The sequence below is a fragment of the Megalopta genalis genome, chromosome 7, assembly GCF_051020955.1.
Source record: "Megalopta genalis isolate 19385.01 chromosome 7, iyMegGena1_principal, whole genome shotgun sequence".
NCBI classification, from domain to species: domain Eukaryota; kingdom Metazoa; phylum Arthropoda; class Insecta; order Hymenoptera; family Halictidae; genus Megalopta; species Megalopta genalis.
Genome location: NC_135019.1, coordinates 17,017,445 through 17,043,244, shown reverse-complemented (window position 1 = coordinate 17,043,244; position 25,800 = coordinate 17,017,445). Strand labels below are relative to the sequence as shown.

The 25,800-nt window shown below is 44.7% G+C and overlaps 1 protein-coding gene across 14 annotated transcripts in view; it reads left to right on the top strand.

Moving 5' to 3' along the window:
• The window catches only part of LOC117221585 (serine/threonine-protein kinase MARK2), a 135,380-nt gene that overhangs the window by 87,912 nt on the left and 21,668 nt on the right, over nt 1-25,800 (top strand). For 11 of the 14 annotated variants that reach the window (XM_076523943.1, XM_033472651.2, XM_033472664.2 and 8 more), the window contains 11 exons: nt 3,108-3,314; nt 4,373-4,751; nt 5,764-5,984; nt 7,441-7,552; nt 8,809-8,921; nt 10,474-10,681; nt 11,648-11,848; nt 13,512-13,713; nt 16,717-16,884; nt 21,321-21,447; nt 25,706-25,794. In XM_076523943.1, coding sequence (XP_076380058.1) covers nt 3,108-3,314; nt 4,373-4,751; nt 5,764-5,984; nt 7,441-7,552; nt 8,809-8,921; nt 10,474-10,681; nt 11,648-11,848; nt 13,512-13,713; nt 16,717-16,884; nt 21,321-21,447; nt 25,706-25,794 — 2,027 coding nt within the window. The remainder of the gene's footprint in view (nt 1-3,107; nt 3,315-4,372; nt 4,752-5,763; nt 5,985-7,440; nt 7,553-8,808; nt 8,922-10,473; nt 10,682-11,647; nt 11,849-13,511; nt 13,714-16,716; nt 16,885-21,320; nt 21,448-25,705; nt 25,795-25,800) is intronic. The other 3 variants (XM_033472653.2, XM_033472654.2, XM_076523944.1) reach the window with 3 other exon arrangements.

Here is a 25,800-nt window from a genome sequence, read left to right as displayed (position 1 = left end):
GCGGGATCGGGGCCGATTCGCTGGCGCAGAACCTCGGAGCTTGTCCGTTTGAACTCGAGACTGTCGACCGCGTTCGCACGAAACTGGAGGAGTGCGCGGTGTAAGAGGGGAAAAAACGAGCCGAGTTTGTTCGTCGTTTCATGCGCGAGCTGGTGCCGTTGCTGCTCGTCGCTCGGCCCAACGTCGTCTCGACGACGCTCGCTTCCGGCCACGCGATCGTCCGTCTATCTTTCGGGACATCGACAGAGATCGATCGACGAATCAGCCAAGCTGGCGGCCTCGAAAGTTGCTGCTGCCACCTCTTGCAAGATGGTCACTCGTGGCCACGCGCGGGTAACATCATCCCGTTGTCTCTTTCTACAAGGCGCGATAGCGTTTAGCATGCGTTGCGCTGCGAGACCTTTCTTTCTCTTTTAGATCGTTGGGTCGTCGCAGATCGTTAGCGACGATTCGCGGATGCAACAAGTCAACGCTTCGAGTTTTACCGGTCAGGAATTTTCGTTGGATCGATTCTCGTGTTGTCGGATCGGATTTATCATGATCGAGTGCGAAGCGGTCCAGCGGACGAAGTTGTCGCGTTGATAAGATCGCTCGTGTTGGTTTTGACTGGACTGCGGATTTCACGCGTTGGTAACAGAATTGACTGAGTTAAAATATAATATCGCGAAGACGTAAGAAGAATTTAATAATATATTCTTAATATATATTTCAATAATAATATATATATGCGATTTAATCGTCTTGGGAATAATTTTATTTCGCACAAAGATCCGCAGTCTAGTTTCGACAGTGATCGGTATTTCTTAACTTCGTCGTCGCTTCGACAGAACATGAAAGATGTTGGGATGGACTTTGGAAAGGATAACACTTCTGTCGATTATCCGACGCGATTTGACTCGTTTTGGAACGCTGGATCGTCGAATATATCACACTGCGCGTTTTCCTTTCATCTTTCGGTTTCGTCGCGTTTCGCGTCCTTCCGTTGAGTTCCCGAAAGAAACTGGATATTCTTCAACGAAGAACTTTATTTACTCAACGATCGTATTTCTTAATCGTTAAGATTAAGATTCGTGCCGATTCTAGACCGAACAGCAATCTCGATCGCCCGCGTCCAACGTTCTTCGTTTTGAAAAGCGGGCCAAGTTACGCGATCGTTTGAAAATAATTTTAATCGCTCGACTGCAAATTTCGCGACGCGATAGCTTCGACGTTGTTCGGCCCGGCGTTTTCCGCGGATCCTCGTACAGGGGGCTAAGAGTTAAACGAGCTCGCAAAAGCAAAGCATCCGGATCCATTTATTCATTAAAATCGTTCGGTTGCGTAAGACAAAGCGGTGAAATTCTAAAAGAATCGGTGCAGTTAGACTCGGAGCCGGTACTACTAAAGACTAGGACTAAGTCGTTACGTAATTGATTGAAACCAATAACGCGGCGGCGAATTGATTTATGCAACCGCGAAACCGAAGTTGCTTTCCCGGTGACCCGACGCGACGCGACGCGGCGCCGACGCCTGGAAAAAGCCACGGCGAAAGGAACCGAGCTGCGAAAATATATTCTGCCGAGCAAAAAGTAGACCGACTCTCGTTGAAAGTTAAGACCGCGTCGACGAGCCGCGCTGTGTTTCGCGAAACGAAATCGGACCGCCGCGTCGCGTCGTCGTCGCCGCAAAACGTGTTGGTCCACGCGCGTCACGGCTCGCGGTGTCGCGCTTCCTTCGGAACGATCCGTATCTGGCGGCGTGCAGCTTTAACGAGGCTCAATTAATTCCATTGAGGATCGCCTGTTTGTCCCTGGAAACGCGAACCGCGATCCGCGAGTAAACACGGCCGTCACGTGTCGCGGAATTCCCGAATCCGACGTAGAACCGTCGCGAAAGGTTTCCTTCCGCGAACGTCACAGACGAACGTGGCTCGAAGTTCAAAGTTGAACGTCGTTAACAGATATTGATGAAATCTATGCAGGCGATAGTTCTTAGAAAAATATTGACGGGTTCAGTTCGTTGCTCGTTGTCCGCGTCGAAACGGCGATATTGCAGCGCTTCCGAGCATCGAATCGAGAAGACTGCGAAAGCGGACGCCATCTTTTCGCCGCGCCGAAAAGAACGGGAGCACTCTTGGGACGAGATAACAGTTTCGAGTATCGCGAAAGTATGAAATTAAACGGACGAAGCCGGGATAGTGTTCTTAAATCGCAAAACTTCGAAAGAGATATTGCGAGAAGAGTCGCGTAAACGTTTCACTGAATTTATATCGGTGAAACGGATGACTCGTTCTTAACCCCTTAACGCACAGTTTTTTTTTTTAAACCGGTCAAAAATATCAATTCTTTTTATGTAAAAAGACACAATTTAGAACATTGTCTTGGCAAAAAGAGATTTAAAAAAAATACAAAAATAATCAAAATTTTAATTTCAATTTTGGATTTTGATCCACATTGCAGAAAAGAGCCGAATATTGCAATGTTACACGTACGTCGACTTTTTTATCTTTCTTTTCGAATTGCTATTTCGGAAAAGAACATGTTTCTTGAAGAAATAAGTGTTATAGCTTACAATCCCACGTAAATGATAAATATCAATATTGCTTTCACATTGTTATTTTCAATTCTCGATTATATTCGAGTGTGAAAAATTACAGCAGCATAAAATACAACGCCGCTCGAATTATCTCGAGTGTGCACAGTTTGGCCTGTTTAGCGCACTCGAATTAACTCGAGCGTACAAGTTAAGGGGTTAAAGTATATCTTGTGCGATTAAAAAGCTCCGTTGAGTTCTCCCGAAGTCAATTCATATAAAATTTAATTGTTTCTTATGATTCCTGGTAAATGGAAATATTTATAAAAAATGTGTCGTCGATCCGTAAGTTCGAAAGAAGTACGCGTTACACGAATCCAAGAACTGTCTATCGCATGCGTTTCATCAAAATCAAGTTGCGCAGTTAGGATAGGTTCCCGTGCAAGTTCGAAACTATCGTAGAACAGAAATCCATCGGCAAAGAGCGAACGTTGCCGCAACGAGGACCGCGCGGAAAAGTTTTCCCGTTTGACACTGCGATTCGCGTGCACAGGGAACGGTCTTTAACGGTTCTCTCTGTTTGATGTTCGTTGCAGACAGGGGATGGCGTGGGAGTGTCGAGTCGGCTCTCGTCGAGGAGTCGGACTTCGGAGGAACCCCACATCGGCAAGTACAAATTACTCAAGACCATCGGCAAGGGCAACTTCGCCAAGGTAAAACTTGCCAAGCACGTGCCCACCGGGAAGGAAGTGGCCATCAAGATCATCGACAAGACTCAACTGAACCCGAACAGCCTTCAGAAGGTAAGCGATCGACTACGAATTAACCTGGACCCTCGCATAGTTGCAGCAGAAGTTCCTATGAATCGTGTTATTTTACTCCTTCGATAGACAAATCGTAAGCAAATCTAGAAACAGAAGATCACCAAACCTTCGTCGCGAGCGATAGTGTCGTCGAGATTAAAAGCTCGACTACTAAGCTCGTTAATTAGAGCCTGGACCCTCGCATAGTAGCAGCAGAAGTTCCTACGAGTCGTTTTATTTTGCTCCTTCGATAGACAAATCGTAAGCAAATCTAGAAACAGAAAATTACCAAACCTTCGTCGCGAGCGATAGTGTCGTCGAGATTAAAAGCTCGACTACTAAGCTCGTTAATTAGAGTCTGGACCCTCGCATAGTTGCAGCAGAAGTTCCTACAAGTCGTTTTATTTTGCTCCTTCGATTGACAAATCGTAAGCAAATCTAGAAACAGAAGATCACCAAACCTTCGTCGCGAGCGATAGTGTCGTCGAGATTAAAAGCTCGACTACTAAGCTCGTTAATTAGAGCCTGGACCTTCGCATAGTAGCAGCAGAAGTTCCTACGAGTCGTTTTATTTTGCTCCTTCGATAGACAAATCGTAAGCAAATCTAGAAACAGAAGATCACCGAACCTTCGTCGCGAGCGATGGTGTCGTCGAGTTTAAAAGCTCGACTACTAAGCTCGTTAATTAGAAAGTTAGGCTAAAGAGTACAGTGCGAGTAAGGCTAGAGATGCTAAAGAGTAGCGACCTACAGAGCAGAAACATCCTGGCGTAGGTGCTCGTGGTACGTTTGCATCCACTCGGCGAAGGATCGATCGCACTTGAAGATGTCGCTTACACTTCTCCGAGTGCTTGCAAAGAGTGCGAACCTGGTCTGGTCTGTGTCTAGGCTGGGTCTAGATCCTACTCGGAAGTGCTCGGCGAGAGAGACGTTGAAAGCAACCAGCTCCGAATCGTACAATTACGCACGGTCCCCACCCTCCGGGAAGCAATCTTTCCGTCAACGGCGTAAAGTTAGCCAAAGCCGGCTCTCTGAGACGTAAATGTTTTCGTTTCGCAGTTATTCCGGGAGGTGAGGATAATGAAGATGCTCGACCATCCGAACATCGTGAAGCTTTTCCAAGTGATCGAGACCGAGAAGACGCTCTATCTGGTGATGGAGTACGCCAGCGGGGGCGAGGTCTTCGACTACTTGGTCCTGCACGGTCGGATGAAGGAGAAGGAGGCCAGAGCGAAGTTCAGGCAGATCGTCTCTGCCGTGCAATACTGCCATCAAAAGAAGATCATCCACAGGGACTTGAAGGCCGAGAATCTGTTGCTCGACAGCGAGATGAACATCAAGATCGCCGACTTCGGCTTCAGCAACGAGTTCACGCCCGGCAACAAGCTGGACACCTTCTGCGGATCACCGCCCTACGCGGCGCCCGAGCTCTTTCAGGGTACGGTGGCCTCTGATTCATCGTTTAGTAACTTTAATATTAACCCTTAACGGTCCAATGCCGTCATACACGCGGCAGAAATCAAATAAAACCGTAAAATCTGGCAGGAAACATTGGAAGATTGTTTCGATGAAATTATATCAACGAAGTTTTATTTTAAAAAACGAATATCTCTTCTCTATATTCGATGCAAAAATTTTCAGTAAAAAATTTCTCTTCGTCTGAGAAACAGTCTGGACTTGGCAGTGTGTAAACTGGAAGTAAATAGTTTTGGTCCCCTAAGGGTTAAAAACCTACTACTGAGCACCAAAGACGTCTGACATGCGTTGTTTTGTAAGAATTACAGGACTGAATTTATTTAGACATCTTACCAGTTTCTTTTATAACATGAATGCTTGAATTAAGAAATTTATTCGATCAGTTCCTGCGATACCGAAAATGTTTGAATAACAAAATGTGGAACCGGGCATTTCGATCACTATGATAGGTTTAGCGTTACAAAAATTAGTACGTCTGAATAGTATCTAGTATTATTACTAGTATTATTATTATCTAGTATTATTATTATCTAGTATCATTATTACTTAGTATTATTATTATCTAGTATTATTATAGACTGCGGATCTTTATGCAAAATAGAAATGTTCCAAGGCGATTCTAAATCAAGATATCTCTCTCGGATATTAAATCAAAATAAATTGTTCCTTTTGAATTATTTCGACGAGTCGCAAATAATGTAACAACGTTATAAAATTCTTCTTCTATCTTCACGATTTTATAACTTCAGCTTCATGCCATGAGAATGCATAAAATCCGCGGTCTATTACCATACTGGAACCACAGTACTAGTACTAGTATAGTTGACACGCGAACGATCTCGTTTTATTCTTGTCTCACTTTGCCGCTCAGTGTTTCTCCTGTATGGAACAAGTTAAATGTTTATTTACTTTAAGGCTACTCCGCCACCTTCGCGCTTTCGGTGCGTTCATTTTCCGTTTGCTTATGTTAATAGGTAGAAAATACGACGGACCAGAGGTGGACGTGTGGTCGTTGGGCGTGATACTGTACACTCTGGTGTCTGGCTCGTTACCCTTCGACGGCTCGACGTTAAGGGAACTGAGAGAAAGAGTGCTGAGAGGAAAATATAGAATCCCGTTCTACATGTCGACCGACTGCGAGAATCTGCTGAAAAAGTTTCTGGTGCTCAACCCGACGAAACGGGCCTCCTTAGAGGTACGTGACTGACGTGATGCTCGCTTCTACAGCGTCCAACAAACGCGATAGTCACTGCTCTTCAAACATCGGCGATCGACGAACGAACGATCTTGCTCCGACCAATGCGAACGAATCTCAACGTTCTCCTCTGTATCCGACAGCTTGAAAAAGAGTCGCCGCGAATAAATCATTTTCGTGGTACAAACGTTGGTTTCAACCCTTTGCACTCGAGCGGTGAACCTGACGCACCACTGAAATCGTTACACCACGTTTCAAGATAAGTTTTACATGATCAAAGGTTAGATATACAAAATTGTTAAGGGTCTAACTGTTGTATGAGTCGCAAGACTCAATTTCATATGCATAAAATAGACTTTGTCGTATAAAATGGAAATACTATAAGTTAGAAAAGTTAATTCAAATTCACAGTTAAAATGGCTTCGAGTGCAAAGGGTTAAGATTGAAATCGTCTTTGAAACGATAGCTCGTTGCGTTGATAACGAAGCGTTTGTCGCGGGACCGGTTCGATATCTTCCAAAACACCATTTTGCTTGTCCACTCGCTCGGTTAACCCATTGACTGCCACGCAAATTTAGCGCGTCTTGTCCTGGGTGCCACGGTTTTATTTTAAAGAACACACACATATGAAGTTTTACAAAATATAATAATATTAAGTTACCGATATAATATTGCAATGGCATTTACAGTATTTTTTTTTGATAATCAATATCTTGCCATCAATATGGTGCCACGGGTTTATTTTAAAGAAAAAAAAAACATGGAGTTTTACAAAATATAATAATATTAAGTTACCGATATAATATTGCAATGGCATTTACAGTATTTTTTTTTGATAATCAATATGTTGCCATCAATATGGTGCCACGGGTTTATTTTAAAGAAAAAAAAAACATGGAGTTTTACAAAATATAATAATATTAAGTTACCGATATAATATTGCAATGGCATTTACAGTATTTTTTTTTTTGATAATCAATATGTTGCCATCAATATGGTGCCACGGGTTTATTTTAAAGAAAAAACATGGAGTTTTACAAAATATAATAATATTAAGTTACCGATACAATATTGCAATGGCATTTACAGTATTTTTTTATTGATAATCAATACGTTCTCTACGCTATATACATTTTTCATTCATCCTTTCTAATAGTTCCTAACTCGAATAGCCATTTTTAGTCAATCTAAACTTGCAGCACCCACTACGAGATACCTCGTAGCTGGCAGTTTCGGTACAGACGCTTACCACGAGATATCTCGCAGTTGGCAGTGAATGGGTTAAATTTTTCACGGAAATCGTCCACCGGTTCGATCGTGAAACTTGAGCCGCTGGAGCTTGTGACCATCGCATTTGCGACGCCCTGTAGAACGCGTTCCACCATCGTGATTCACGCCGGTGCTTTTAATCGCGGCCTTTCTCTTTTCTCCCCGTCTCTCGCCCCCCTCCCTCCAGACTATAATGAAAGACAAATGGATGAACATGGGATACGACGACGACGAGCTGAAACCGTACTTAGAGCCCGAGCCCGATTATAAAGACCACAAGAGGATAGGTGAGTCTGCCAGTATGTACATAACACTTACTACTTATTGTTTTTACATATGTATAAATGTACCGTTGCATCGTTTGCGACCACCCGCCGCATCGCTATTCGCTGGTAGTGCCACCGAATCGTCAACGAGAGGTGGTCGTAAATCGAAAAAGCGATTGCTCGCGCGAATGGCGAGCTATATAGTCGTGGTGCAACGAAATGGGGGAAAACGGGTGTGTCTCCTGTTAAATACCGGGTAGTCTTCTTCGGTGACACCTATATCGCTACCGACGGGATTAACCCAAAGCCAACGGTAAATCGTATTTAACCCAGAAGGTGTCTCCGAGTAGGTGTTTTTTTTTCTCTGCACGGCAATATATACCACCAAGGCTTCTATAATCTTGAGTAACCTTTAGTTTACTGTGTATACCTTTGTGTACCGATCCCTTGTCTTCGGGGCCGTGGCGAACCGTTTTCACGCCTCCGGGCAGGACACACGCTAATGGGCTCCCCATTATGCCGCGCCCTCCGGCCGCGGACGAACTTCGGTGCTCTCCGCTCCGAAGTTTGAACTAGTTCGAGCCCGATCTTATTGTTCCAAAGTTTCCGTTCGCAGCACCAAATATTTTCTGCTGTTCGAATATCGTTCTTGGTTCGAATATCTTGGTCCCTCCTCGCTCTCCGATTTCTCACGCATTTTGTCGAAACGAATGCCTCCCCCGCCCACCTCATTCATCCTATTAATCATTTTTCCCAGCGCAACGATCGGATACCAAGGTACAAATCATCGCTTCGACGTCCGCACCTGCGACAGAAATACTTTCCGTTCGCCGCCGGCGTTCTCGCCGTTTACATGCCCTGTAAACGCGACACCGCCGCGATACCGCCCAACACTTGCCTGTCATTTTACGAGCGGCATATCGCGGCGATGCCGCGACACAGCATATTTGTCGAATCGGAGAAACGAGGAGCGACCGTCGTTCACGATTTAATCGTTCGAAGCAACCTTGTCAAAATCCAAGCGAGACTTGTTGAAAATTGTTGGAAATGATATTCGACAGCAAGGGATAACTTTCAAATTCGATCGGATAGCATAGAATGGAAGAAAGAGAGAGAGAGAAAGCTCGAGTCCTCTTTGTTCAAATCGAGATCTTTCTTCGTTCGTCACGGTCCTGCTCTAAAGTAGATGAGGTAGCCGAGCGCATGGGTTCGTGTTGACGTAGTCGCATGACGCGTCACGCCGACGTTCTTAGTGGTTGTGACTATGCCGCTACGCCTGTTTGTTTTAGAGGCCCTGGCTAGCATGGGATACACGAGAAACCAGATAGAAGACTCGCTGGAACAGGCCAAGTACGATGACGCGTTCGCCACGTACTTACTCTTAGGAAGAAAGACCACCGATGTGAGTATCACCTGAGCCAGAGATGTCCACCCGATAGCCCTTAGAGACCACGTGGCGCCGACTTGGGGCCACCTGGGATCTCTTGGGACCACTTGGGACCGCTCAAGACCAGGGGGTCACGGTTTATCACCTCCGATCATAGCGAATCGGAGCTCTTACTATTTCTATCGTGAAATTAGGTTCGCGTACTCCGCGGTTGCATCGGAGATCCAAAATTGTTCAATTTTTAAGTTCGAACGCTTTCAACGAATGTTTAAAATTTGAGTTGCAACAAGAGTAAGAGTTCCGAGTCCTTAGAGACTACGGGACTCAGCTACAGCGGCCTCGAGTCGGTTTCCATTTTGGCGCCGACTTGGGGCCACCTGGGACCACTTGGGACCACTTGGGACTTGGGAGTCACGGTTTATCACCTCCAATCATATCGAATCAGAGTTCCTACCGTTTCCATCGTGAAATTAGGTTCGCGTACTCCGCGGTTAAATCGGAGATCCAAAACTGTTCGATTTTTAAGTTCGAACGCTTTTAACGAACGTTTAAAATTTGAGTTGCAACAAAAGTAAGAGTTCCGAGTCCTTAGAGACTACGAGACACAGCTACAGCGGCCTCGAGTTGGTTTACATTTTGGCGCCGACTTGGGGCCACCTGGGACCGCTTGGGACCGCTTGGGACCACTTGGGACCGCTCGAGACCAGAGAGTCACGGTTCATCACCTCCGATCATAGCGAATCGGAGCTCTTACCGTTTCCATCGTGAAATTAGATCCGCTTACTCCGCGGTTGCATCGGAGATCCAAAAATATTCGATTTTTAAGTTCGAACGCTTTCAACGAACGTTTAAAATTTGAGTTGCAACAAGAGTAAGAGTTCCGAGTCCTTAGAGACTACGGGACCCAGCTACAGCGGCCTCGAGTCGGTTTCCATTTTGGCGCCGACTTGGGGCCACCTGGGACCGTTTGGGACCACTTGGGACCACTCGAGACCAGAGAGTCACGGTTTATCACCTCCGATCATAGCGAATCGGAGCTCTTACTATTTCTATCGTGAAATTAGGTTCACGTACTCCGCGGTTGCATCGGAGATCCAATAATATTCGATTTTTAAGTTCGAACGCTTTCAACGAACGTTTAAAATTTGAGTTGCAACAAGAGTAAGAGTTCCGAGTCCTTAGAGACTACAAGACACAGCTACAGCGGCCTCGAGTCGGTTTCCATTTTGGCGCCGACTTGGGGCCACCTGGGACCGCTTGGGACCACTTGGGACCACTCGAGACCAGAGAGTCACGGTTTATCACCTCCGATCATAGCGAATCGGAGCTCTTACCGTTTCCATCGTGAAATTAGGTTCGCGTACTCCGCGGTTGCATCGGAGATCCAAAACTGTTCGATTTTTAAGTTCGAACACTTTTTAACAAGCGTTTAAAATTCGAGTCGCAACAAGAGTAAGAGTTTCGAGGCGAACGAATGGAGGTTACCGAGAGGGAGAGGGATGATCGAGGGGGTTGGTAGGAAGTGCGCGAAGCCAAGCGATACTAATTGATTTGTCTGGGTTCACAGCCGGAATCGGACGGTTCGCGGTCAGGCAGCTCGTTGTCGCTGCGCAACATTCCGCCTCAAGCGGGCTCGGGCGGAGGCGGAGGCGGAGGAAGCGGAGGAGGAACGGGCGGCGCCGTGCAAAGCCCGTCGCACAGAGGTGTTCACAGAAGTATTTCCGCTAGCAATCCAAAACCCAGTAGACGGGTTTCGTCCGGTCTTGAAACGCTTCGTAAGTGGATCGTTCTCTATCCTAAAAGTAGAATCTTACTAAAGCTAAAGGAGGACGTAGACAAACGACTTCATGGATGGTGACCGAATTAATTTAGAGGGTAACCGAAGGTTTCCGCTAACAACCGGTTGCACCGACAAAACGAGAAGACCGTGCCGCTACCGCCCACCATCCTATGCACGTCGCATAAAAAGATTCAGGAAGAAGATCCGGCCGCGCATGTTTATTTCGCTTAAAAGATATTGAAAAAGAAAGCACATCGGATATCCGTGCCACGAACCAACGACCGTACACAATACATATAATTATATTAAGCGCATACATAATATTCAGGATGTCCCAAAAATGTCTCGCAATCCGAGAATGGGAGGTTCTTGAGATGATTCGAAGTAAGTTTGTCCTTGGCGAAAATGCAATCCACGGCTTCGTTTACGAGTTATCAACGAAAAAGAGTGACCAATGAGAGGTGAGATATGCTGGCGCAAGGCGGCCGAGCCAATGAGCGGAACTGGGCTTCGTGCGCCGATTGGCTCGGCCGCCAAGCGCTAGGCGAGCTCGCCTCTCATTGGTCAGCGTTTCTCGTTAATAATTCGTAAACGAAGCCACGGGTTGCATTTTCGCTAAGGGAAAAGTTACTTCAAATGATCCCAGGAACTTCTTATTTCCGGTTCGCGGGACATTTTTGGGACGCCCTGTATATGTAGTCGATAAAAATTATAATACAGGGATAGCTGTAACAGTTCGCTCCGACTAACCCGGCGGGTAAAGCAATAGCCGACGACACTCTGGGTACGTCTGGAGAAAAACTTCATTTCGGAAACTTTGCTAATGCACTGTGTACGCGCTGGTTCTCCACGCTTGATGGAGGTGGTGCCGTCCGGTTGCAGTACCTCGCGTAATCCGTTTGGGGGTGATTGTTGGAAAGCTGGTCGATTCAGTATACCGCATTCGAGTTTACCTCGTCAGGTGGAGCGTCGAGCCCAGGGAACGCGACGAACCATAATCATGCGACTGCGAACACCGGGGGAACGGTGACAGGAGGCACCGGCGGTAGCAATTTCAAACGGCAGAACACCGTGGACGCGGCCACCATGAAGGAGAACAGCGCCCGCGTGTCCGCGAGCCGGCCTTCGGCCCCGAAAAATAGCCCGGGCCAATTAGACACCAGTGAGTTCTTTTTGTTGAGCCATAGTCCTCTTGTCGATCCTCTGTCGAACCCACGGATTCGCGTGAAACAATCCCCGTCCAGCCGCTTCCCAAATGATCGTTGCGTCGTTCGTTCTACGTATAATCTAAGGCTTAGCAAAGTTATATTCATCCGCTTTTGGAATTTGGGTTGCTGTGTCCTGATCCCGAGCCTGTCCACCTTTCGATCGGCTCGCGACAAATTCACGTTCACACACACACACGTTTCCTTTGTGTCTCGCGACTGGACGCCATTTTGGTACCGTGGCGCGCGCGCGCGCGCGATCGTCGCAGCATCGATCGTTCGATTCTTTGGACATTTTAGATTACGCGCAGAGGCTAGATCGCTCGATGACCTCGATCGCGGAGGTCGGAATCGTTAGAGTTATTCTTCGAAGTTGATCGCAACGAAAACGTGGACGGTCAAACGATTTGGTTTTTAGTTGAGTTTTGCGACGATCGCGCGCTCCGTGCACGCCCTCATCTCTCATGCAGCGTATGCAGGGTCATTTGAACCCGTCCGTAGCTGTAGCTGCTACCGTACTTCGTTTATTTATGCGACGTACGACGTACGCTCTAGCGTAAGAGTACGTATAAAATTCGAAGACTCGAAGCGCACGGTTCCTTTCGCGACTCGCGCACAATAGAAAATTCTCTCGTAGATGGAAATGACCCTGCACACCTCTGCATTCGTCCCAGTTCATCATCCGGGGGTTCATGCAAAGTTATAAGTAGCCTGCGTATCTTTATGCGAATGCGTTACAAAATTTTTCAGTAATCTGCGAGAACGATGGTAAAAGAATTCGAGAATATTTCGTATTATAATAATTAATATATAATATATACAGGGTGTCTCAAAAATGTCTCGCAATCCGAAAGTAGGGGATTCCTGAGATCATTCGAAGCAACTTTTTTCTTAGCGAAAATGCAATCCGCGGCTTCGTTTACGAGTTATTAACGAAAAACAGTGACCAATCAGAGGCGAGATCATTTGGCGCGAGACGGCCGAGCCAATGAGCGGAACTAGGCTTCGTGCGCTGGTTGGCTGGGCCACCGGGCGCCAGCCGAGCTAGCCTCTTATTGGTCACTGTTTTTCGTTAATAATTCGTTAACGGTGCCTCGGAGAAAATTTCTGTAAAGGAAAATGTAGCTTGAAATGACCCGAGGAACCCGCCACTTTCGGATTGCGAGACATTTTTGGGACACCCTTGTATATAATAATAATTATAATTCGCGAATAACGTCTCAGCTCCGCGGCTGGTACGAGCGCAGAACGCGTACCGAATATTTTTTGAACATATTTTCGCGATGTCGGACCGTACGGGAATGCAAAAAAGAATTTTAGAGATGCCCGACAATCGCATTGAACGCTTTCGAACGCATAAGACGCAGCAGTCTAGTTGTAAACAATCATCGGAATAACAACACACGGTGAACAGTTTCAGCGTCGTATCTGCTCGCTCTTTCTCCGGGAATGGTCGTAGAAAGAAGCGGATCAGACGTGTTCCGGTGACCCGAAACCGTAAACCCTCCTCCTTTCCTGAACTCATACTCGTTGCAAAAAACCGCCTGCGTTATAATTTAAACCAAAAAAAAAAGTACGCTGCTTTGTTTTGTGTTGAACTATATCTAATGAGGCTTGCAGTGACAATGTTCATTCTAGGCGTGGGTACAAGTCCCGGTGGTAGGGGATGGGCAGGCAAGAGCAACACGATGAATGCAGGGGCAGGTGGCGGTCGGCTTCTCACCTCACCTGCCCCTGGTTCTGGTGGTCGACGTAGCACCATCTCCTATGATCAAGCGAAAACGTCCTCCTCGTCCACCGAACGAACCAACGATGCACCCAGGTATAGTGACAACTAAATTACTTCTCTAATCTGTCTATCTCTCTTTTGTTTTTCGTTTGTTTTTTTTTTGTTTCATTGTTCTGCGTAATCGCGCGACTCGAACGGAGTGTATTCGATTTCGCTCGACACGGCTGAGAAATTCGCCTGTCCTCTCTCTTTCTTTCACTCTCTGTCTTTTTCTCTTCCTCTCTCTCTCTCTTTCTCTCTCTCTCTCTGTCTATCTGTCTCGACGATGTGTGGACACTGGCTTCTGGCGATCCGCGAAAATCAAGCGCATTAGTGGACGAAATTACGCGGATCTTTATGGAGTATCATTGTCGATCTGTGCGTGCAAAACATTCTGCATCTGCTGCGCGCGAACAGCTGTGTCACCTCTCATTCTATTTCGAATCGTTTCAGTAGAAAGCGACACATCGATGCTCTTCGACTGATTTTCAGCCGCTTTGAATCGTTGCTAATCATACTTCTCACGAATCTCATAAAATCCTCGGTCTACCAGACATCCTTGCGATTACGGTAACAAAGGATTCATATTGCTTTCGCGCGTGCACGCGCGCGCGCCGAACATCAATTGTATACGACACGATTATTTCTGCAGGGAGCATCGATCGAAGTTTAAGTGGCTCTGTGTGTCTGCATGCAATGTTGTTTATTGTAACTATTGCAACAGGGAGGAGGGGGATCCCTGTAATTTTGCGAGGTGTCCGTAATTTTGTCCGACTATTGTGCCTCTTCTTCTATTATCTCGGTTTCTCGTGGTTTCGCACCGGCGGAGACGATATCGCAGCATGAACACGCGTCCACGCGAAACCAATACCAATGTGCCTGTGCAGTGCCTACACAGTCGAGCATCGTATTTTAATATTCGTTTTCTCGGCTCGATGCGCACAGTATGGATAAAATGAAAAGATGAAAAAGCTCGGTCCGTAATTGGTTGTTCTTTTCTCGAAGTTTCTTGTTTGACTAAACTGTTTTCAATTGTACCGACTAACCGTGGGCGATCGATTTGCTCGTGCGGCAAACAATACTAAACCAATGTAAACGAACGTTCTCTCGTCGCCGATCTCCGCGGGCTCGTTCTCTCTCTCTCTCTCTCTCTCTCTCTCTCTCTCTCTTTCTGTCTCTCGTAGATCTACATATATGTACACTTATATATACCACTACATACGTACCGCCATAGATTTATACGTATTATATAACAACAAGAATCTGTCGTTAAGCCCTCCCCCTTCGTTCAGGCAGTTGATCTGTTTGTTGTTTGTTGCTCTAGCATGTTGGCTGCTGCCTGCCAGTCGTTCGTTTTTTCAGACCACTTTCTTTATTGGCTTGACAGATGTTTAACCGAGAAACAGATAGATCTTGAATAACAGAGGCGTATACAAATTACGTACACACAATTATACAAGTTCCGCTTGCTAATATACATACGTTCTCGATACCAAAGTCTCTGTTCACAGTGTCACATTTATCACCATAACTCTCTCTCTCTCTCTCTCTTTCTCTCTCTCTCTCTCTCTCTTTCTCTCTCTCTCTCTCTCTCTCTCTCGTCACTCTCTGTCTTTTTTTACAAACGTAAATACTAGATTTGCGGACCGTATGCGCCTAGAAAACAACCATTAACATCATCCATCATACATGTGTCATTCTTATAATATTTTAGCGTCGTGTTCCGTTCCCCTCGACACACGGTGCACATCCTGCCAGCCGAGACTCCTCCCAGCAGGACCCGCGGTCTCGTTCTCGTCCTCTCCCTAATCCCATCGTACGCTCTCTACTCCGTAACGTCGCGCCGACGAGCTGGTTCCAGGAATTTAGCAAACTTTCGGACTTTTCTGTGCTGTAGTTTATTTCACGGTCTCGCGGACATTGGCGAAGCCCGTAGTTTTCGTTTCGATAGCTTTTTAATTAAAATCGTATTAACATTATTATTAATCCATATTTATCCCCTGGGGGTTGTCGGCGACCCCACGAATATTTTTAACTTGCCTGCGAACGTGTAAATAAATCTGGAAACATTGAGGCTATTATATGATCTGTAATGTATTATTTGTTCTACTATATTTTGGAAATGATTTATTCGTTTATTTACCGAATATATGTGCGGGTTTTTCTTACCATTAGTTATAAAATTACCAAAAAATACAGAGATTAGGTAAATTATATTTGTTATTTTCCCTACAATGTTATTTATTCTACGGTTAAATCTGATTTAGTGTTTGAGAAGCAACAAGGTTCGGTGCATTTAACCCTTTGCACTCGAAGCTATTTTAGCCGTAAACTTAAAATAATTTTTCTGACTTATAGTATTTCCATTTCATATGACGAAGTGCATTTTATGCATATGAAATTGAGTCTTGGTGGTGACTCGTACAACAGTTACACTTTTAACAATTTAAACAAAATTGTTGTAAATTTAACAATTTAACTTTTAACAATTTCTTAAACGTAAACTTTGTGAATATAAAAGTTATCTTGGAATATGCTGTAACAATGTTAGCGGTGCCTTAAAGTCACCACTCGAGTGCAAAGGGTTAACTTTCAAGCAACGAAACCGATGCAATTTTATTCTCCGCGTGAAAGAAAGAAAAAAATTCACCGCTCCGGAACGGCCGGCCGCGACGCGACGATACGGAGAGAAACCTGTACACCGTCCCGCTCCCAAAATTCTCGGTGAAAAACGAAATCCGTTTCGCTCGAGTTCCATTCGCTCTTCGGTACCGTCAAATCTTCGGCAAAATTCTGTCGCCCGAGTGTCCACGAACCGCGGTATCGAAAAGAGATATCTCATTTTGTTTCTATTTTTTTTTCTCTCTCTCTCTTTCTCTCTCTCTCTCTTCTTCCGACCGTTCTCCCGTACGGAGAACCCGAATTCGAATTGCGAAAATGTACGAGCCTTGCGCTTCGATCCACGAGACCGAAGCGGTTCGTGTGTTAGAGGAAAAAAAAGAAAAAAAAAGGATATAGGGCCGGACACGGCAGTTTGTTGACTAGTTTTGTGCGCAGCATGGGCGAGGGCACTAGACCGACACGGGGTCACACCAAGTCTGCGAGCATCAGCGCAGGTCACCGATCCTCGAGTGGCGTACCCCCCAGCGACCATTCACTACTGGACCCTCAACCACGCAACGCCCACAACTCCTTACTCGCCACTGCTGACCCTCTTAGACAGAGGTACAGGTCCCCAATGCCTTATCAGACACCTTGCGCGCGATCCTTCACTCATTTCACGCGCCCGATGGTCTAACGCGCGGAATCCAAATACGCTCCGCGCCAGCTTCGACGAGGATTCCCTCGGAAACTAATTACAATTCGCGAGACATTTGACCATTGGAAAGCGAACAGCTAGCAGAATTTTTCAGATGGCAGAGTTCGGGCCCTGCTTAATTCCGAGGATTATTATAACCTTGATGCAAAGCAGAACAAATTTCTTCCTTTCGGTTGCCAATTTCTTGCTACAAGAATCAGAAGACACTTTCGAAACTGATACTTTATCGATTCTCGCAGCAAAATCTGACATTCTTGATCAATTTTTGCGACACATTTGTCATGCTGCTTTGTTTATCGCGGACGATTAAACATCCAATTTGTATTATTCGCTAGAATCTGCGAAAAGAGCTGGACGACGTTTTTGAACTGCTGGGTCGGAACGGACCCGAGCTGTGCCATCTCGAAAACCTAACGCCGCGACTACCGAGCATTAAACGCTTTCGATTTATTAGCATAAAAGGATCATTGATACTATTAAGCGATAGATCGATCGAACTACGTAACGGAGGAAATCTTTGATAAAGTTGAACAGGAGCGTAAACCTCGCCGCGCCACGCGTTAGACCCTCGGAGCAGCCGAGATGTACCGGGAAAGCATTACTTTTGGTTCTTTCATTCGTTCGTTCATTGGTTAATTCGTTTCTCAACTTTCTTCCTGGGCCACTAACTCTCTTAGGGTAACTGGAATTCTTTCGCTCGCGTCCGCGCGGCGTGCACCCTGTCCGCGTGAGAAAATCAGCCTCGCAGGTTCCTCTAGGACAGTTTCTGGTCATTTATTCGAAACATTCCATCCGCCTTAAATTTCGCCTCTAACTTGCATGACCGCCTTATATCGTTGATTCGTTTCTATCCCCTCATCGTTGCGCGCCGCGCGACTTTTTGCCGATCGGCCGGGACCAAGCGATCGTTTCTTCGTATAATTCTTCAAAATTGTATCGATTTTTAATGCGATTCTATCGATCGTTCTACATTGCGGGTCTTTACGCAGAATAAAAATTGTCAAGGTTAATTGTAATGAACATAAATTGGATGCAAATGTCTTTCCTCTTTCGATAATAGCGATAAGTTAAAGATAATGTAACGCCATCCATAAATTCGTTCGATATCCGTACAGTTTCGCATTTAACCCATTGACTGCCACGCAAATTTAGCGCGTCTTGCCCTGGGTGCCACGGTTTTATTTGAAAGAAAACATGAAGTTTTACAAAATGTAATAATATTAAGTTACCGATATAATATTGCAATGGCATTAACAGTATTTTTTTTTTATTGATAATCAATATGTTCTCTACACTATACAGGGTGTCCCAAAAATGTCTCGCATTCTGAAAGTAGCGGGTTCCTTAGGTGATTTGAAGCAACTTTTTTCTTTACAAAAATTTTCTCCGAGGCACCGTTAACGAGTTATTAACGAAAAACAGTGACTAATGAGAGGCGAGCTCAGCTGGCGCGAGGCGGCCGAGCCAACGGCGCCAGCGGTCCGAGCGGTCGACTCCCAGCTCAGCTGGCGCGAGGCGGCCGAACTAATGAGCGGCACTGGGCTTCGCGCGCTGGTTGGCTGAGCCGCCTCGCATCAGCCGTACTCGATTCTTATTGGTCACTGTTTTTCGTTAATAACTCGTTAACGGTGCCTCGGAGAAAATTTTTGTAAAGGAAGAAGTTGCTTCAAATGACCTGAGGAACCCACCATTTCCAGATTACGAGACATGTTTGGGAAACTCTGTATACCTTTCTCATTCATCCTTTCTAATAGTTCCTAACTCAAATTGCAGCACCCACTACGTGATATCTCGTAGCTGGCAGTTTTGGTACATACGCTTACTACGAGATGTCTCGTAGTTAGCAGTCCATGGGTTAATCTGTCCAGTTTTGCCTAAAATCGTGCATAAAATCCGCAGTCCGGTCACGGAACGTGAACTTGGTCTCCGGCGAATCGCAGGAACGTCGCGGCGTCGCGCCGGTTTTGGTTCTTTTCTTCATTGTTTCCGTTTCGGTTCGTCCGTTCGGTTTCTTTTTCTTTTTGCCGCGCATCGTTCTCGAATAGAAGAAGAATCTCTCCGGATGAAATCGTTTTTTCGTCGGTTTATCAGCCACTCAGACCACAGAATACATTAGAACGCAGTACAGCGTAATCGTGCCGTTGCGTTGCATTGATTTAGCGATCGCATGATAACGATAGTAGCGCACACTATTCGAAGGATCGTTGGAGATTTCGAACGATCCGTGTAACATAACGCTTGACTACTAACCTTTTGTGTTGTTAACATCCGACTACATTTTCTGTTTTGTATATATATATGTACGACTAACCCGTGGCCACGAACGGGGCACAATCTCGTTCGTGTACGGAAATGGGCCGGTGATCTCTCTCTCTTTCTCTCTCTCTCTCTCGCCGCCTGTAATTTTCCTCGCGAGAGATTACACGAATATATCTGTCATTTCGTTTGTTTTCGTTCTTAAGAGGCGATTGTTTATCGGGCAGACGGCGCGCGGGTTTCTATCGTCGAATCGATCGCGAAGCAAACGCGCAGTGTTTTCAGCGAGCGTCACTGAAAATGAGGTTCTAATTTTACTCCATCGTACATCTTCGGCGAAGCATGTGCAAACAAATGAATTGCATCGGTGTACATTGCCGGCTGACGGTATCCGACCACTTTTCCTCGAAGACGCGGTCGCGCTATGCTCGCCGTCGTTTCTTAATTTACGGTGCTCCCTTTTTCTAGCTTCCAATTTTCTAAAATTGCGCTCGCGCGGTTTAATTGCTCGAGCAATACGGGATCGGGGTGTGTTCGTTCATGTTCTTCGTGTTAACCCTTTGCACTCGAGTGGCGACTCTGAGACACCGTTAACATTGTTACATATCGCGTTCTAAGATAATTTTTATATTATGAAAGCCTAGACGTGAAAAATTGTTGAAAGTCTATAACTGTTGTACGAGTCGCGAAACTATAAATTTCGTATGAATAGAATGCACTTTGTCTTGTAAAATAAAAGTACTACAAGTCAGAAAAATGATTTTAGATTTACAGTTAAAATGTGGCTTCGAGTGCAAAGGGTTACATACGACTTTTCTGTATTCTCTGCGACCGCCGCAGTTAAAAATATTCATTGAAAGTACGAGTTTCGCGCGATTCGCACAAGTTATAAGAATCTCGTGGAATAACTAATAAGACCGATAAGATATGCAAGCAGTATAAGATCAATAAGATATGCGGAAAGTATAAGATTAATAAGATGTATGAAAAGTACAAGATTAATAAGATATATAAAAAGTATAAGATCAATAGGATACGCGACCGACCGTGTTTATCAGATATTTCTGATTCGAGGCAAATTCTCGTTTGCCGCTCGATTCTTCGAATCGGTGAAGAACGGATCGAGAGTGGTCGAAAACCTTCCGCCGTCATCGTGAGTGTATAATAGTCGATCGTCTAGCGATTCGTTCGTTAGCGAAGATACTTAGTCCGCAGTTCTTTGCTTTCTTAGCCGAAACGGTCGAAGCTCGCTTTGCAAGACGTAGAAAACCATCGCTTGCGCATTACACAACCGTTCTCGTAGAATCCGCGCCGGATGGTATAATGATTTATTTTCTCTCCCTGATCGTTTCTTTATTTTGCATCTTGTCTCTCTCTCTCTATTTCTCTTTTTCCCTCTCTTTTTCCTTCTTTCTCTCTCTCTCTCTCTCTCTCTCTCTCTTTTTCCCTCTCTTTCCCTTCTTTCTCTCTCTCTCTTTTTCCCTCTCTTCCCCCCGTCTCTCTCTCTTTCTCTTTTTCCCTTCTCTTCCTCTCTCTCTTTCTCTCTCTCTCTTTTCCCTCTCTTTTCCCTTCTTTCTTTCTCTCTCTCTCTCTCTCTCTCTCTCTCTCTCTTTCTCTTTTTCCCTCTCTTTTCCCTTCTTTCTTTCTCTCTCTCTCTCTCTCTTTCTCTTTTTCCCTCTCTTTTCCCTTCTTTCTCTCTCTCTCTCTCTCTCTCTCTCTCTCTTTCTCTTTTCCCTCTCCTTTCCCTTATTTCTCTCTCTCTTCCTCTCACGCTTCTTTCTCGGCGAAACTCGTACAATACGGAAACAAACGATCTCACGCATTTTAACGCACAAACGCTCTCTTATCGGAGAGTCTACACTGACAAAGCAATTATTACGCGTAGTATACCCGCTCTCTCTCTCTCTCTCTCTCTCTTTCTCTCTCCTCCCCCACACCTCTCTCTCTCTCTCTCGACCTTTCGCTCTGTCTCTCTTTCCCCTTCTCTCTTCGTCTATCGTCCTCTTTCTTTCTACGTTTATTTAATTATGTAAGGACTTGTCACGAGCAAATTTAATGTAATAGAAATTATACTATTTCTAATTAGCCTGGGTGTGTCACCAAGTAATAGACTGGCAACACCTACAACACCAGCATTTCCTCGAAATGTTCCAAGTCGTAGTACGTTCCACTCTGGCCAGAGATCCGCTAGAGATCAGCCAATTTTTGATCGGGTGAGTACGATCTCTTTTTTTCTCTCTCTCTCTCTCTCTCTACTATAAAACGCTCGCGTAAAAAAAAATCCACGTATTTCTTTCACCGTTACACATCGATCACACGCCGTTCGGCAATTTCGCGCTTTGTGTTTCGAGGATCGATGGCCGATTCTTGTCGATCCCGATGCTGTCGCGTCGTCGCTTTTGAAGTTCTCAAAGGCCGCGAGGCTGCCGCGCAGAACATCAAACGTCGCGTCGAAACGGAAATAACCGCGAGCATTGGCCATCGCGGGAAAAATTTGTTGCACGGTCGAACGGACCGTCGAAATTTGTCGAACGGTGTTGTTGCTTCGTATTCCGGCAAGATAATACGATTATTCGATCGTACGTACAGTAAACTCGCCCTGATTTTTCCTTCAGCTTGTAGACAGATGTGGACAATTTAGGAAGAGTAGATACGATTGCACTTCGTTTTTATAATTGTTGACAATCCAGTTGTTTATATATATACGTATAAGCAGGGTGTCCTAAAATTATGGTATTTCCGGGAAATGAGGAGTTCCTGAAGTGATTTGAAGTAACTTTTTCCTTTACGAAAATTTTTTCCGAGGCATCGTTTACGAGTTATTCACGAAAAACAATGACCAACGAGGGGCGAGCTGGACTGGCGCGAGGCGATCGAGCCAATGAGCGGAACCGGGCTTCGTGCGCTCGTTGGCTGGGCCGCTTCGCGCTCGCCTCCTATTGGCCAGTGTTTTTCGTCAATAACTCGTAAATGATGCCTCGGAGAAAATTTTTGTAAAGGAAAAAGTTGTTCCGAATGATCTCAATAATCTCTAATTTTCCGGAAGTACCATAATTTTAGGACACCCTGTATATGTATATATATTATTATATTATATTATATTATATATGTATATATATATTTTTTATTTATTATTTATTATTTTTTTATTATATATATACATTTTGATGTCCATTTTTATTTACAAGCTGAGCGTCAATTAGGGAGAATTTACTGTAGTTCCCGCAATGACGAACACCATAACACAGTCATTGGGAAACTGTATCCGTCTCGCTGAATGACTGTAGAGTTCAAGGGTTAACTCTTGCGCACCGTTCGGATTAATTAAAAATCAGGGACTCGCATAAACGAAACGATCGTCGAAGAATATATCGAGACCAAGGATGAACGTGTTTTTCGTAGACTTTCTCGACCGCGATATAGACGTTCTCTGATAGTGTTCGCGCGAGTACGGCACGGCCGAGGTGTCAACGTTCTGTTTGCTTTTCGACAGGTGTCGAAACTTCTAAATATGGAATGCGACGGCAAGGCATCGTTTACGTGGAAGAGGCGAGCCGAGAGGAAATGAGGGTGCTCGCGCTTAAGAATTCGTTGCCTCCGGGAAAGTGCTGCACCGAGCGGTGATTTCTAATAAAAAAGGTAGGACTCTGTCCTGTACAGTTCGACGGAAGCATAGACCAGAGCCTACTTAGTTCGACGGTAGCATGATTTTATCCATCAAATTTTCGGTAACCGAAACAATTCGTGAAAAGGAAACGGATCGCCAAATGTGCAACGTTCGCATTTATTCGCATTTTATTAGTTCTCCGTTCTGTCTTGTTTGCTTAAAAAAATGCTGTTTCTTTCTACGGTTCGATTTCGTCTTACTACGATCTTCCAAGCTCTCTTGCGCTATTTTTCGAAAGATTAAAGAACGCGTAACATCTTTTACTGCCAGATATCGTGTGAAAATAGACAGCAAACGAATCGGTTGATTAACAACGAACTAAATAGGTTCTAGACTTCTATGCTTCCGTCGAACTAAACAGGGTAGATCCCTAAATTTTCAGAATCGTCAGCTTGGTGCAGCACTCGGAGGCAACAAAGGCTCGGGCGTGAGCAATCCTAATCCATCGATATGCCCGAATAGAAAAGCAAGCGGACGAGACCGTTGTACATTCTAAACGAATTGTTCACGTTGTCATATAGGAGCAGTATGTAAATTTTCCATGATTCTAGCGTCGACATTTGTAATTTAGAGATACAATAATTTCTCTCTAATCGACGCTCAGATTATGCACAAAAATGGACAACTTGGGAAGAGGAGATACGATTATTCGAGCCTTGCGGCTCGTTTTTATATCGTGTTGATAATTCGTAACTATAAAAACGAACCGCAAGGCTCGAATAACCGTATCTCCTCTTCCCAAATTGTCCATTTCTGCGGACAATCTTAGGGTCAATTAGGGAGACATTACTGTAGTATGTTTTGCTAATTATTCTGTCTCGCAATTCGAAAGTGGCGGGTTCCTCAGGTCATTCGAAGCAACTTTTTCCTTTACAAACATTTTCTCCGAAGCACCGTTAACGAGTTATTAACGAAAAACGCTCAGCTGGCGCGAAGCGGCCGAGCCAATGAGTAGAACCGGTCTTCGTGCGCTGGTTAGCTGGGCCGCCTCGCGTCAGCCGTACTCGATTCTTATTGGTCACTGTTTTCCGTTAATAACTCGTTAACGGTGCCTCGGAGAACATTTTTGTAAAGGAAGAAGTTGCTTCAAATGATCCGAGGAACTCGCCATTTCCAGATTGCGAGACATTTTTGGGACACCCTGTATTTATTACTAAATAGTGACGCACACAAAATATAAAATAAAAAGACGGTAAAGCAATGTTAAATAATTCTCGTAATCGTACGCCGAAGCCGTAAGCCGTGTTTGTTATAATAAATATAATATTCCATATCGTAAATCGCGATCGTAAATTGCGTATCGACGTTCGTCGCGTTTTGCCTCGTGCCCCGCGAGCTCTGGTCACAACAGTTACGAATCTTTCTTCGAATTTGGCCTTCCTTTAAATTTTGACTGATTGTTCTAGCAGTGTCGCGATGTTAGACCGCGGCGCTCACGTATGCACGCACACGTATGTCGCGCACACTTATAACGCACGGGAGTCCGCAAGTGTTGTTATGATTTTGGAAGTCGCTCTGAAATCGTAACGTGCTCGCGGATACTCCGGTCGTCGACCTTCGGCTCCTACAGTAACGAATTGTCCGTCACGCGGAGAAATTAGATTTGTTCGACCAGTCAGCTGTTTGCAATCTCTTTGAAAAGTGTGTAAGTTACCGTGTTTGTACCGTACACGTTCGATTTTATCGTATTTTGCTTAAACGCGACGCTTTTATAAAATACACAATTTAATAAAGAATATCAAAGTATGTATATGTATCCTTTAACCGGTTAGCTGATTTCGACTCGTCACGAGGAATTGGCAAGAGTCGCGTTATTACTGGACTGCGGATCTTTATGCAATATAGAAGTGGAAGCACTAGTTTGTTTTCTTCCGATAATGATTATAATAATTTCAAATTCAATTACATCAAGATTCTTTTCTCGGTTCCTTTTAATATTTTCACCGATTTAAATTGTACCTAGCCACATTTTTACCGCGAGCGCATGAAATCCGCAGTCTAGTTGCGACGAGTACACACGTCAAAAACAGCTAAATGGTTAAACGATGGATACCGGTGCAACAATTAGGTGAACAGTGTGCAAGGGATAACTGAATCGTTCACAGAGCAGCGAGGTTTGAACAGCGTACACTTAGAATTGTACGGTTAAATAACTATGCCTTAAATAAAATAACGTCGAATATTTTGGCTCGCCTTTCGAAAACAAAGTACGGCGTCCAATCTCTGTAGAATATAAGGATAACGATGGAACTGCGGATCTTTATGCCAATGTTTATGGATCGCGATAAGTAGACCACGGATCTTTATGCAAAATAAGAATTGTCGGCCTTAATTCTAAGAAGCGTAAACCAAATGAAAATGTCTTTCCTTTTTTAATAATTGAAATATAATATATAATATATTATTATATTAAATATAATTATATAATTTATACATATATATGTATATATAAATTATATTATTATATTATATTATAATTATATATATATATATATATATATATATATATATATATATATATATATATATAATATTATATTATATTATAATATATATAATTTGAAAATAATGCGACGACAAATTCTTCGAACGTCCTCGCAATTTTCAATTTGACCTATACACTTTTGTCGCGAATGCATAAAATCCGCAGTCTAGTTGTTAAGGGAACGACGCGATTCTCGACCGCAAATAAAATAAAGCTGCCCGGTTCTCGGAAAGTTTCCAAATCGAACATGCAGAAAGATCCACGGTTCGGGAACGCGAAGGACAAGGGACGGTAGTAATCGCGGTCTTGGACATTTCAGGGTCACACTCGCACGCAGGACACGAACGCAATCAGCCCGCTAGCGAGACCGTCCTTCTTCTCGAAGCTGTCGTCGAGGTTCACCAAACGGTGAGT